General features: G+C 35.1%; 1 protein-coding gene across 1 annotated transcript in view; it reads right to left on the minus strand.

Annotated features, from left to right (window-relative positions):
* Positions 1 to 15318, minus strand: part of LOC121418607 (poly [ADP-ribose] polymerase 1-like) — a 49199-nt gene continuing 33881 nt past the window's right edge. Inside the window, exons 13-22 of the mRNA XM_041612584.1 lie at positions 14671 to 14797; positions 13912 to 14110; positions 10911 to 11039; positions 9153 to 9236; positions 6802 to 6924; positions 6295 to 6420; positions 5628 to 5879; positions 4199 to 4388; positions 3459 to 3576; positions 1 to 2613 (exon numbers count right to left, since the gene is read on the minus strand). Of these exons, the coding sequence (XP_041468518.1) occupies positions 2541 to 2613; positions 3459 to 3576; positions 4199 to 4388; positions 5628 to 5879; positions 6295 to 6420; positions 6802 to 6924; positions 9153 to 9236; positions 10911 to 11039; positions 13912 to 14110; positions 14671 to 14797 (1421 nt within the window). The 3' untranslated portion in view covers positions 1 to 2540. The remainder of the gene's footprint in view (positions 2614 to 3458; positions 3577 to 4198; positions 4389 to 5627; positions 5880 to 6294; positions 6421 to 6801; positions 6925 to 9152; positions 9237 to 10910; positions 11040 to 13911; positions 14111 to 14670; positions 14798 to 15318) is intronic.

Genomic DNA, 15318 nt, shown 5'->3' on the forward strand with positions numbered 1-15318 from the left:
AATTTGATGAGTTTATTCAAATTTCTGCACAATATAGAAATCTATTCCATCTGCCTTTGGAACAAGAACAAATGACATCTACAAACTAGATGATGCACCTACACTTCATAGTAGACACATTTACAAAGTTATCAGCTTTATAGTTTACAAGGTCTGATGGGTCCTCATGATTTTGTAAGAATAAAGAAATATTTTCATCACTTTTAAAACACATGAGGCACATAATTCATGTACTTAATGATACAACTTCTACAATGTATGTACGACTTACTACACATTTTAAAGACACAGTAATAAAACTTCTCCAGTCGCTATTGTAAAGTGAACACTGCTGTGAATAAGCATTTTCTGTATAAAATATCATTTTCTACTTTATTTAGAACTGAATAATATTTAGTAACTATGGCACATCTGTATTACGCTACACAGATCTAGGAAAAATCTGGCCAAAATAACGTTTCAAATGTTTTTTTTTTCTTATTCTGGAATTGTTGACATGCATAATTTCTTTTTGTAAGATAATATGTATATGAATTATAATAGTGACAAACTTTGTCTACATTATTTGCCTTACTCTACACTAGGTATAATGTAAATATACCTATAGGTACTCTATAATTCAAATCACAAATCTTTGTCTGTAGTCTAAAATGCCTGAATTATTTCTAAGCATGTTAGAAAAAAAATCTTAATGTTAGAAATCGTAGTACATTGATTTATGCCCTTGTATTCTATGGGTTTACTACAGTGTATCACAAGAGCAAGCTAATTTGGGTATTACTCTTTGAATATCAATTTGATAACATTCAATCCTGTCTTATTTCAATTTGACAAAAATTTTCAAAGGGGAATGCATACAAAAACATGGCAATCTTTTTCATAGAATACATATGTAGTAATACAAAGAGGAATTTTACAAGTGAAAGACATGAAAAGTAGAGTATGACATCAAATACATGTAAAAGTAAAAAGTGTAAAGAAAAAAAATTTGCATTGTGGATATCTACAATGCCTAGATAGTACGGTTATTTTTCTTGTTCTTAATATCTGTATACAAACAAATTGGTATCAAGATGAAAAACACGGTAGACAAAAAGAGGTTGGACATGTATGATTATGAAGGTAAAAAAAAGAAGCAAGATTTACGGCAACAAGAACAAAAGACTATGTGATATAAAACAATAATGTAAAAAGGATCAACAAATTATTTCATACAGTTCCAGCAGCCTTTGCAATTTTTTGCAATACACATCCTTGTTATTTATTGGCATTTCTCGGCACAATAACTGAATTTCATACAAAACATCTGAGAGGAAATCATGGGTATGTTTGCATTGAAAGAAAACAACATCAAGGATTCATCACTATTAAACTCACCTTGGTATATAAAGATAGAATAATGTAGTAATCATGACATGAATGTGAAAAAAAAAGTTCAAGCATACTTATTGCAGCGTATTGTTAATTCTAAAGTAAAATGCATGTTGGATAACATGTATGTGAAGAATAGACAGCCTACTGCTTTTCCTTAACTACAGCAACTAAACTTCGATGACATGCCTCAGTAATTTGTTTAACAAATTTTACTCTCATGGTTTCCTTTATCATACTGCCATTTTATTCCAAATGGACACAGAAATTAGTTTTTGTTCTGTCAAAATCTCTGCAGTAGCTCAGAAGTTTAATGATATCATTAAGAAAATCAAGGCAAAGAACTCAACCGCAGCTTAATTTTACCTCAACTTGAATGCTGAAATTATAGAAAAGAAGTGTATCACATACAAAACTCAAACAAAAACCAGGTCACATAGGAATTGCTCAGATATGTAGGCGAGACCCATACAAAATCCTTGTGTTCGTAAGCTAAAATTTGTTACTGTTAAGTACTGGTAAGCAGCTGATTCAACTGAAATATATAGAAACAATGTATACTTATCCACCAACAGCCTTTTTAGGAAGTTACAAGCAATACTTTGTCTAAAGAAAGCGCCTAGACAATATATTTAGAGTGAATAAAACATGAAGGGAAAAACATGTCTATAAAAACATGCTCTGCTGCCCCCCTCCCCCTAAAAAAACAATCCTGATTGTTATCACATACTCTGATTTAACCTGAATCCTAATGTTGACATTACATAGATGAGCACTTCATCCATAAAAGCATGTTATAAACCTCTGGATGGCTTGGTACCGAAAATGATGCACTGGCTGATGAATAATTCTAAATAAGGCAGAAAACAACAATTCACACACAATTCTCAAGTCCAAATAAACTTTTCTGATTTTAGCGACTATTGTGAAACAGCTACTGCTTCACGCATTTCAATATCTGCTCCATTTGTGTCCCATCCAGCGAAATAAAGCACTCTTCAATAATCATATATCTACTTTAGTTCTATTTTAGATTTATTATAGTTCAGATATTTCTGCCTTGTATTCCACTCTCCCAACTGAATACACTGTAAGCAACGAAAATCTCCGTCTTGGTTTTTTTGGCTTTGGCTGGTAAATCTCTCTCCATGTTGAATTTTCCATGCATATCAACAATTGTAGTTGAACTTCATCTTGATAAGGTAGCGCATCTGGACCTGTGCAACATCGTATACAATGTATCTGAAAGTGGGATTGACGTTAAGGAACAACTAATGAAATAACATGGCCAGTAGTTCTTTAAAGCGATTCGATTATGACCAATGAAAAGTCTTTTCGAAAGGAACTATTTTCTACAACACTCTACAATGTTTTTGAAAACCAGGGCCCCATCTTACAAAGAGTTACGATTGATCTGATCAATAATAACTCCATGGAAATCCATCAGTGTCATAATTTTTTCTACGAAAAATATGCACAATGACCTTTGTATGCAAAGAGAAGCGCAGTGAATTTTCACGAAAACAATGAATGCATGAATATACATCATAGCTAGAAAATATTTTGAACAAACATGCATAATAGATGTTGACGTTGCTGGCCGTCCATAGTTGTGATTGATTGGATCGATCGTAACTCTTTGTAAGACAAGGCCCAGGATTGAATTAACTGGAACTTTCTTTAACAAGACACTGAATACATCCTAATATCATAATACTTTGATTTTAACACTAAATAAATGGACTTTACTCAACAAAAGATGATTGCAGGTAGCATAATAAAATCAATTTTCACTAGTATGCCACAAACTTTTCAACGACCACTATGACATAACTGTGCAATACAAGGATCATGATTGTTTATTATCATGAGTGGATAATCATTTTGATGTCTATAAATATTATAAATACATTTTGATTTGCTGCATCTGATAATCATAATACAGAAGTACAACCCCCAAAATAAAGTAAAATAGCTCCCTTTTTAAAGGCTTACATAATCTCTTAACCAAAACCGTGAAGTGAAGTTGACTCTTAAAGAAAGTAGTAATAAGTAGTTGGAAAGTTAGGCATCGTTGAAAAGGATACTCATTGTAAAGAAGACTGGTATTGTTGATATTACTATCAGTACCCTTCCCCATAGGAACTTGAAGATTATCCTCAATGGTGACCAAGCCCGAGGGATCGGGACAGGTACGTCCAAGACCTATAATAATTAGAAAAAAGACACAAGATACTGCAAGTCTCATTGAGTAATACGAGAAACTTTGCTAAAGCAATTAATTGAAAGTGAGTGATGAACTCCTAGTTATAACAATCAAAAGTCATTAACATGTAGCACAATAGATAATAAAAATAGGCATTTAAATGTATACTGCCAGATACAAATAGACATAATTAGCTTGAGCTGCTATTTCCAGCATGCCTTCCGGTACCCATTCAGGTCAACTGGGTCGAGAGCAATTCAAGTGTTACTACTGGGAGCATAAATCAAGATAAATCAAGATAACTCCCAGATCTACATTTTAAGAGTTAATATCTAAAGGGAACTGAGTGAGCTGTATGCAACATTTACAAATAAAGGGACAATTCCATAAAATAAATCAACATTTTAATTGTCCAAGCCCAATTTTCTAAATCTATACTACATGGAAAGTTCTACAGTTACGATAATTTGAGAGCATTAAAATTTTTCAAATAAACCAGAAGACAGTTGCCCTCATGTATTTTCTATGAGCTCATGTAATTTTCTTTTATATTTTGACAAACATGTTGAACAATAAAAACATATTTGAAATAACTGAAACTACCACGCTGGCATTCTATACCTTTAGTACTGTGTTTTCCGGCAGGTGGCTTTGACATGCCCTTTGCCCCTCGAAGCTCATACATGTCACCAAGTGCAACATCCGAGAGAAGCATGAGACCGATGTTACTGCTGGCATTTGCGTAACAGTAGTTGGCGCTCTTTGTTACCATGTCAGCAAAGTAGATACCCTTGCCAAACATGTAACCAGTCTGTGAAGATAATGAAAAGGGAAAAATAAATAATTACGAGATGTTTGAGGTTCATTCACTATTGAAAAATAAACACACTTGCTTAACACAGAACCTCAAAGATTTGCAGGCAGATTAAGCTTGAAATAAAACAAGTCTGTGTACCATACCTTTTCTTGCCTTTCTTGAACACATTTTATACAGTCCAATCCCAATGATTTCATAAATTGCCTAAGACTATCAATCTTTGAATGTTTGCATAGTGACAAGAATGGATGGTGAGATTTTCGGTTACACCATATAAGGTAGTCCTCAAAAGGATTGTTGGTTTATTTTTCTGATAATAGCTCTTAAAAGAACTGTTGTTCTCGACATTTTAATTATCAGAAAGATAAACCATCAGATAGATAGATAGATAAATGGTTTATTAATAAAAATCAAGACATCACCGCGGCTAAGGCCGAATTGCGATGTATTCACAAGGTAATAAAGACACAAAAAATATTCAAACAATAACAGATAATTACAAAATAAATAATACGGATAAAGTATGGTATTGAAAACTACTTGTGTTGTGGAATTTTGGAAACGTAAGAGAGAGGTGGGAAGGAGAGGCAGATAGAGAAAGGGGGGGGGGGGTGGATAGGGATAGAGAGAGAGGGGGGAGTGAAGGGAAGAAGTGGAGCAGAAAGTCAGAAGAAAAGAAGGTACAAACATTATGAAAGAGGTAAAAACATGAAGTTGTAGTTGTACGTAAGGATAACCAAAGTTAGAAGAATTCAAAAGTAAGTCGTATTCAGGACTAACTGACATAGTTTAACCGCAAATCTCACCATCCAGACGATCCATCTATTAGCTTTCTTCAATCAATGAAAAGCCAGTCGGTAAATAGTCCAAGATTAAGTTTTGTTCCAAATGAATGGGGTTGTAGGATTCAACTCACACTTGCCCATATCGCGGCAGATCCCCTCTCTCCACTTGGCAGAATGTAGTTCACCCTCCATCCTCAACTAAGCCCAATACTCTTCTTCTCTACTAGTTCTTCCATGTCTCCTTTGGTAACCACACACCTCAAAACCTCAGAACTAAAAAGTTCTTAAAACATGCCCACCATCCCTCCACAGCACATGCTTGTATCAACATACCCCATTTGTTTTCGCTAACCAGTCCATCACTTCTGAAAATTATAAAATTATGCAAAGTGTTGTAAAAAAGGGAGATTCTTAACTGGCAATGATAATTTTCATATTTTCAACTTACTGCTGGGGCTTCAGGAGGGGCAATCCTAAGTCCCTGAGAGAGGATTCCTCCAAAGTTGGTTTTGCGGGATCCATGCCATAGTAGCTGCCTGTTATGAAGCTTCTTGAAAGGTTTGAACCTTGGACCTTCACCCTCTCTATCGATCCTGAAGACCTCTTCAACAGACAGACGGTACCAGTTGTGGGTAACTGCATGGGTGTTTTCAGTGTAGTCTTTGATCAACTTGAACTCATCGCTCTTCTTATCAACCACCTATAGTAACAAGAAACAAAATATATCAACAAAATCAAGATTCATATCAAGTAACGTCAAACTGCAACATATTTTTTTATAATTTGAAGAAAATAAAAAGTGCTGTTACATTCATACAATCATCTGACAAATCATCATAATCTTAATCATTGCATAGGAGAAACCGGGAAGGGGTAGAATACATGGAAGATACTTTAAGAATTAGTATCAGTGCAATTCTACATCATCGCCACCACCACCACAACCATCACCGCAACAACCATTGTCATCATCATCATCATAATTACCTATATTATAAAGAATCATAGCAAGATGATAATCATTGTCAAAATCACCAACTATATTCTTATCATAATTATATTCACAGAGAAAACAAAATTTGTCAATTAAAAAAAAAAGTGCTGAAAAGGCATACCTCCATGGCGCATTTGAGTTTTTGATAGTGAACATCGATAGGGTCTGTACCAGCTTCTCCTGTTTCTTTAAGCATATTGTATGCAATCTCAATGTCTAGAAGATTATCCAACATCTGAGTCTTGGCCTGAAAAATGCATATGATTCAAACCAAACATACATCATCAGCAAATATGGGAAAATTGTACAATACATGGACATATAGAATATGTCTTATATGTATTCAATTTATGGGAAATAGCCGGATATTACAATTTGGACCATTCCCTGATGCTTTCCGAATTCCCCGACCCCGTCACCAATAACAAATTGCTGAAAAGGTCATACGGGATGTTGTAGCATCCTGGATAGGGCGTAAATTGTCAAGTTGACAGGTCTTTACAATTATATCATAAATTTTATCTACCTGGATGATTGAGAACATTCATAGACATATAAATATCATACAGTCATGTCAGAACATGAGTAAAATGGAGCAATCTAATTAACTTCTGTAATCTGTACCTACCTGAATGATGTCAAGTGTATCAAGAAGTGGAATAGATTTCAAGCCAAAGTTATGTGGAATGAGTGTGTAAAACTGATTAGACGCATCCAAGATGGCCGATCGAGTGGCTTTATCAGTCACCAACTGAATGAAATAAAAACAAGGATACAGCTTTAAAAACTTCATTGACAAGAAAAAGGGTTGAAAGTCACGGTAATGGTGTAGTCTACCTGTCAATGTGAGACATGGAATTATTTGCATGTCGGATCTATATCCCAAGAGGCCATTCTCATTATGCTTTCTAAAACTAGTTTACTGGAAACCGATTCAGGAAACCAGTTTGGAAGATCACTTTGCTAGCATTCCCACCTGATCACCCGAAAGTGGTTTTCAAAATCACAATGCACGTAAAGCAATCTTGTTGCTTAATGGAAACACTCTCAGTGAGGTGACATGTTTAGCGCGAAATTCGAAACCGCATCTGTCGTGTGATCAAAACTTGCGAAGATCGCTTCCCTGTCCTCAACTTACGCTAAAACCAGTTTAACGAGGTACAGCGATCTTGAAAACTTCATCGTGAGGTGTTTTTCTGAACCGGTTTGGAAGATCGCTTCGACTGTTCTCACTACATATTAAAATAGTTTCCACTAAACAAGTTTTAGGAAGGTAGGGTGTTTGATGCTCATGAATTAATTATAAACAATGACAAAACGTGTGTTTTATATTTCAATGGAAAATCCCACCCATATAATTTTAATGATATTAGAATACAAATAAACCACGTTAATTTGAATGTGTGCATTTCAGTTAAATTTTTAGGAATAATTCTTGATGATACTCTATCTTTCCAGGACCATCGACAATATATTGCAAACAAAATATCTAAAAACATTGGTATCCTCCGTAAATTACGTGTATCCCTACCTCAAAATGTATTATTTATGTTGTATAACTGTTTAATTTTACCAAACTCAAATTATTGTACCATTACCTGGGCAGCAGTGGGGAATACTAAATTAGAATCATTATACAAACTGCAAAAGAAAGCCCTTAGAATATGTACAAATTCTCATTTTCAAGCTCGCTCTCGTCCTTTATTTTCTTAGGTTACAAACACTTACAATTTATGATATATATACATTCCAAATTGCCATAATGATGTTTAATGTTAATAATAATATTGCACCTAAAATAATTTGTCAAATGTTTATTCTTAATAAATCTATCCATTCCCATAATACCCGCACATGTATAAAATACCATTACCCAAAGGTTTCGTCTTAGTCCTTACTCAACTCTTTTAGACACAACGGTCCCCGCATTTGGAACAATCTCCCTAATAATTTTATGTTATGCACTACATTGTCATCTTTTAAGGTATTATTGAAGAGACAGCTTGTCTCTTCCTATTCCTTGTAACTCTATTTTAGGTACCTATGTATCATGCGTGTCATGGTGTGTGTGTGAGGGCGTGTGTGTGTTTGTATTATATCGTAACATGTGTTTCTTTTCCCAGTTATGGGAGACTATGACTTACAAGTTTTTTAACTTTCATATTAGTATCCAATTTCATTCATTAGATTAAATCTCGATTGTTGCATGTTACTTTGTATATATTTTATGATTTTTTGATTGAAATAAATAAAAATTGAATTGAATAGAATTGAAGGTAATAAGAACGGCGTCCAAGAGACCAGATACTGACCACAGGTAATGTAATATTGTATCAAGGAGTAAATTCACCAAAGAGATTACAGTATGAGTGTGTTTTGGCAATGCAGCGCATTCAAGGGCATTTGCATATTGTTGCAAATACCCAAGATGCCTGCATTATGATTTACACACAAATATAAAAATGTGCATTATATGTTTTATAAAATGGGTCGCCAATAAATCTTTAGTCGAGAAGTTGTTCGAGTCCCTCCAAGTTTATGAGAATCGCACTGAGAAGGAGATCACACCTGCTTATTTTGTTTGCACATTCTCTGAGAGAATGCGTAAATCACAAAGGGTCTCAGTTTTTTTTAAAGAGCTGTGGGTGTGGGTAAGATGCACCCAAAATGCAAAATGCTGCACAAAAAAATGAGCGGCTGGGAGGTTGCATAAATCAAAGCATGAACATGTGACTTGCATATGGACTCGCTATTGGCTACATCTTTGAACTAGTTTTATAACATAATATAAAAGACATTTTATGATATAATACAAAAGATATTTTAGAACATAATGTAAAAGACATACAGTAGAGTTGTATAACTTATCCTTCCAAGTCAAATATTCGCCAAAGTTCAATTGAATTTTTGCCCAAGTCAAACATATTGTGTGATTGAGGTCCCAAGAGATTTGATGTATGCAGATTCTACTCTAATTACCTTTTGAAGGTCTGTAAGAACTTTGTAAGCATCCTCAATTTGTTTCTTAGACAGCTTTCCGAGAGGCATCTTCTCAAGATCAATCTAAAATGAAGAGAAAGAAACAGTGTGAACTTCATATTGATATACAATTCTGTGGTGGTGTTTTTTTTTTACTTAATTGCTAAGAAAGCATGAATGCTAGTAAGCAAGCAAACCAAACTGACCAAGCAATCATGCCTCCTGTATCAAGCTAATCATAATCAATATACCAAATTTAATACATTCTCTATTAACCCACTTAACATCTTATTCATGAAGGCGTTAATATGCTATTTTTGATCCATGTATTAACCATATCTAGGCGATCGCGCCGAAAATTGGCACACAGGTTGTCTGGGATATAATCTACAAAATGGTATAGTAATTTATTTCATGCCAATCGTTATTACGTAATTATGCTAATTTATGCATAATTAGTATGCAAAATCATACTTTTTCCTCTAACTTCATAAATAAAGCTCCAAATGTTCTAATTTTTGGCATAGAAACTCTTTGTGTATTCTTAGCAAGTGTACATGAAAAAAACTGTGATATCAGATCAATTGCTTATGTATTATTTTGTTTTGCAATTTCTTATGTATTTCTTTGTTTTTCGGACCTTTTGTTTCTTCATTGTTATTTCAATGAAATTTGTTGGGGACTCTTCCAAGATCATAAACAGCATAAAATACATACATTTAGGACAGCAAAACTAAAAATAATCATACATTTATGATTTTTGGTTGAAAACACAATTTACATTGACTTTGTACACGAAATCACGTTTTTGAGCAATTTTTGGTCTGACATGCACTTACATAACATTGCATAACTTTGAAACCACGTACCCGGGTGACGCAAAATTGGTCTCAAAAGTTGCGCAAGACTTGAAAGTAAAAAGTCAGCGAGCGGCGCGGTCAAAAAAATTTGTGCGGCGAAAATATCGCGCGACTCGTTGAGGGGGGGGCCTCCGAGGCCCCCCTGCCTAGATAGGGTTAAGTCCTAAATTTGTGTTTAACAAATTGAGTAAAGCTTAACCATGGGTTAAACCAAGGCCAGATGACAAGTTATATGTCTAATTTCAATAATTCATTAATGTTTGCATGCACATAGGATGATTTGAACCTCATTTTCAAAGTAATATGCATATACACAATAAGCAAGTTTCCTTTGATTGTAACAGTTTTAATAACTATAAATTATCACCAAGATTTCTATACAAAGAATTCAAACCATGGGAATAATAATAATAATAATAATAACTAGCATTTAGTACGCTCTCCATAGTTAACTATATCACAGCGTTCACAAACGAGTTTAAACAAGAGTACATAATAATTACAATAAAAATACATTCAAAAGAAATTAATCAGAAAAGAGGTATGTTTTTAGAAGTTTCTTGAATTGATCTGAAGAGTTTGATGATTTAATGAAAGTGGGTATGTTGTTCCATGGGAAGGTTTCACAAAGATTTCAAAAAGACTAGGTCAACGAACACACAAATTACCAATCGCAAGTGGTATAGAGCATATAACCACATTGAAAAGCTAGTAATCTAATTGATGATTATGCATATTTTTTTGCTTTAAATAAAGACTAAAATCTTTGTGAAACAACCTACAAACTATTGACAACCACACAAGAAAACAACCACAAGAGCAAACCAACTGATGAATTTGATGCTATCCTAGCACATTACATGGAGGTACATATTTAGTTCAAATAAAAACAAATTACCTCAAACTCCAGCATAGTTTTCTTGAGCTCCTCTAAATCAAAGATCATCTTCATCAAATCCTGGATCGGTTTGGGTAGCTTAGATGTCTTTCCTGCACGTTCTTTACTCGATGCAATTCGCTCCTCTTCCTACAAAATGAGGGAAATTTATATCATGTTTAGCATTCTGACCAGAGGAAATATATCAACCATTTTCAAAGCAAATAAATTAAGAATTTGATGAAGAAATATGAAGTGCCACACAAATAACAGTCAATGATTTGATTTTTTTTTGTGAGTCACTCTATTTCAAATCCTCCCAACAACTACTACTCTCAAGCTGACACAGGTCTAGCAAGAATTAAATATCAAATTAATATTTGTTTCAAGGGTTTACGAGATAGTGGATGTTCTTCATGATATGACTGACCATGTTGATACCATAAGTGTAATATTGGTTTATATAGTCATGTACTCTAAATGTTTACATTATGTGAATTTTTATACATACTTCCAGTTACATAACACATTTCATAGCTATTAGGTTTGTTGGGCTGCTTGGGCACAATGACTAGAAAATGCAGGCAAGCAAGGGCAGGCAGATATATGCATTGCGTAACGTGTAATTTAGGGCAGACTGATAACCTGGGCGACCTGCTACATAAATATTTCTATGATACCAATTAATAGTACTGATATTATCACCGAATTTTATGCATCAATTGGCAGCATCATTTCCTATGCGCAGGCTCTATGTGCGCTCATGTAGCTGCATTGGCTGTGTTGATCTGGGGATTCATCTAGCTGGTGTTCTTCGTCTTCCCTGTATTTAATTTTCATAAAAGATGAATTGGAGTTAAACTGGGGCCAATGTATGGTGATATATATGCACAAATAGCTCTCCATGAAGGGTGGCAATTTGGCAAAAAACAACAACAACAACAATTGTTTACTTGGTGTAACCCGCCCGACCCTATGCATTTTAATTTTTTCATCTGATATTGATAGCGTAAATATCCATATCGCAATGCAGGAAAACCCCGGCTGTTCTTTGCTTTCAAGATTTTAACAATTTCTGGCTCGTTCTGTGTCCATATTTATTAGTGTGTGTGTATATGGGGAGAGTTATTTGAACATATTGTGGTCTATCCCTCTCATCAGCCCCAAGGTCTAAGGACCTACCTACGTCACTGTATGTATGTATGTGCACAAATTGCTACTTTCCTGTATTATAAGCGACATCGCCCCCCAAAAAAAAAAAAAAATCTGCCCTACCAACCCAAATTTTCATTGGCCTGTTATACCAAGTCAACAATTTTTTTTCCGGGTGGGGGGGGGGGGGGCCTTAGTGTGAATTCCATTACTCGCAGTTCGCTGTGAAAACATTATTGCATAAAAGCAAAACAGGAAATGGCTTTGACAGTAACTGGTGATGGATTCTAGGTAGTCTGCTGTGCAAACCATTCTCTAGAATTAATTGGTCTGAATACACAGCTTACAATGACTCGTGTACTGAAGGCCCACTTGCTTAAAAAATGTGTTAGTCTTTGTGAAGACCCACTTGTTGATCAAAGCTTCAATCAGGGTCTGTGCCTGCAGACTAGAGGCAGGGTCGCCTGCTGGCAGTATAGCAGGTTGTGTGAATTTATACAACATTACTCTACAAGGAACTGGAATTAAAAGTGGGTGGAAAGCATTTACCAATGTCAAGATTATAAAGTAACAAGTGGAATGCCTCTGGCCGTCTCACCTGCATCACGCGGTTCAATATAGCAGCAGTGCTGACTATGAATACTACTCTAACTCGCACAAGATGTTCAGTGATACATGGTTACTCTTATGTCCAAGTTTAATGAACTAGACCACTTTTTATGAACTAGACCAATAAACTTACAGAGATATGATGGTTATTCAACAAAAAACCCCAACATGGCCAAAGTTCATTGACCTTACATGACTTTTGACCTTGATCATGTGACCTGAAACTCGCACAGGATGTTCAGTGATACTTGATTACTCTTATGTACAAGTTTCATGAATCAGATCCATAAACATTCAAAGTTATGATGGTAATTCAACAGATACACCCAATTCGGCCAAAGTTCATTGACCTTTGACCTTGGTCATGTGACCTGAAATGAGCACAGGATGTTCAGTGATACTTGATTACTCTAATGTCCAAGTTCAATGAACTAGACCAATAAACTTTCAAAGTTATGATGGTAATTCAACAGATACCCCCGATTCGGCCAAAGTTCATTGACCCTAAATGACCTTTGACCTTAATCATGAGACCTGAAACTTGCACAAAATGTTCAGTGATGCTTGATTACTATTATGTCCAAGTTTCATTAATCAGATCCATAAACTTTCAAAGTTATGATGGGAATTCAACAGATATCCCCAATTCGGCCAAAGTTCATTGACCCTAAATGACCTTTGACCTTGGTCATGTGACGTGAAACTCATGCAGGATGTTCAGTGATACTTGATTAACCTTATGTCCAAGTTTCATGAACTAGGTCCATATATTTTCTAAGTTATGATGACATTTCAAAAACTTAACCTCAGGTTAAGATTTCGATGTTGATTCCTCCAACATGGTCTAAGTTCATTGACCCTAAATGAACTTTGACCTTGGTCATGTGACATGAAACTCTAATAGGATGTTCAGTAATACTTGATTAACCTTATGGCCAAGTTTTATGAACTAGGTCCATATACTTTCTAAGTTATGACATCATTTCAAAAACTTAACCTCAGGTTAAGATTTGATGTTGACGCCGCCGTCGCCGCCGTCGGAAAAGCGGCGCCTATAGTCTCACTTTGCTTCGCAGGTGAGACAAAAACTTAGCAAACATGCAATATCAATCACTCTTGGATGTTTGCTTGAGATATTGCTCAATTTTTAACTTGTTTTCGGATTGTAAACATGGAAGATTGTAGAACATCCCCCCCCCCAAAAAAAAAAAGACAGGCATTTTCCAATATATCCCACAAAAGTTTAAAATGAGTTAGCTACCTCTTCATAGCTGATGTCCAGAGGAAAGAACTTCATAGGATGTTTGACAGGGTTCTTGGCACCAAACCTGTTACCAGTCTTCTCTAGGTATAGAGATTTGAACATCTCCTTTGCACCGTCCAAGTTAGATCCATAGTCCTCCGTCTTATTTCCTCCAATTGTAGTACCAACACGTCCCCATGCTCGATAAACCCAGTGGCTTTATAGGAGACAAGGTAAAATCAAACATTGCGCAATCATCAGATTATGATGCATTACTGACATCACACAAAATTGCAGTCATTAACATCACAAAAATCATCATTGCCATCACCATCATCATCACCGTCATTATTCTCATCCTCTTCAGCATCACCAGAACTAACATCGGCATTACCATCAGTATTATTGTTATAATTAACAATATCATCAGTGTCATCATCATCATCGTCGTCATCATCATCGGCGTCAGCATCACTACCACCACTACCACCACTACACCACCATCATCACCACAACCACCACCACTTAGATCATCATCATCACAACCACCAACATCATCACCATCATCCTCCTCATCATCATCATCATCACTATCCCCATCAACAACAACATCATCATCATCATCATCATCATCATCATCATCATCACCATCCCAATTAACATCATCAGTGTCACCATCACCATCATCCCCACCATCACCACAATGATAAGTGTCATTATCACCATTATTCTCATGCTCATCATAACCATTGTTATCATTAGCAGCATAATACTAACCGGGATTGAGTATCATGTTTGATAAGCTGCAGTTTGTAGAAAGAATTAGTTCCTCGGCTGATGTCAACAAGACCCAATGTTGCGCTGTATAACATGCCACGTTCCTTGTACACATGCGTTGAAAGACCTATTACAAGGAAAAAGATAAGCAAACACAATAACAGAATGTAAATATTGCAAAGACACCTAATAAAACTCTTATCATAAAAATATAAAAGCAAATTCATCCAAAACACTTATTCACAATTACATAAAGAAAAAAATAATACGATTCATTTTGATCACAAAAAAAAAAGAAATTAAATTTGACAATGAATTATCTCAATCTAAATTTAAAGTGAATAGATTTTTAAGAGAAAATTTTGAATTACAAATTGAGAAATGTTTAAATAATCACTTACTTGCCCCCAAATAACCCAGAAAAAATTAATTGACTGATTGTTTTCAACCCAGATAAGGGCCCCACTGCAACTTTAATCCATCTACTGGTGCATATTTCACCTTTTTTATGAATGAATGATTGATTTTTTAATTTATTTATGAATGAATGAATGAATTATGCAATGCAATGATGAAACAGTTCAACCAGTTTACAGCCAGTTATCAGTTGAGAATACATAGAAAACAAGGATAATAGGAAACCTAAAA

Source organism: Lytechinus variegatus, chromosome 7 (assembly GCF_018143015.1).
Source record: "Lytechinus variegatus isolate NC3 chromosome 7, Lvar_3.0, whole genome shotgun sequence".
Taxonomy (NCBI): domain Eukaryota; kingdom Metazoa; phylum Echinodermata; class Echinoidea; order Temnopleuroida; family Toxopneustidae; genus Lytechinus; species Lytechinus variegatus.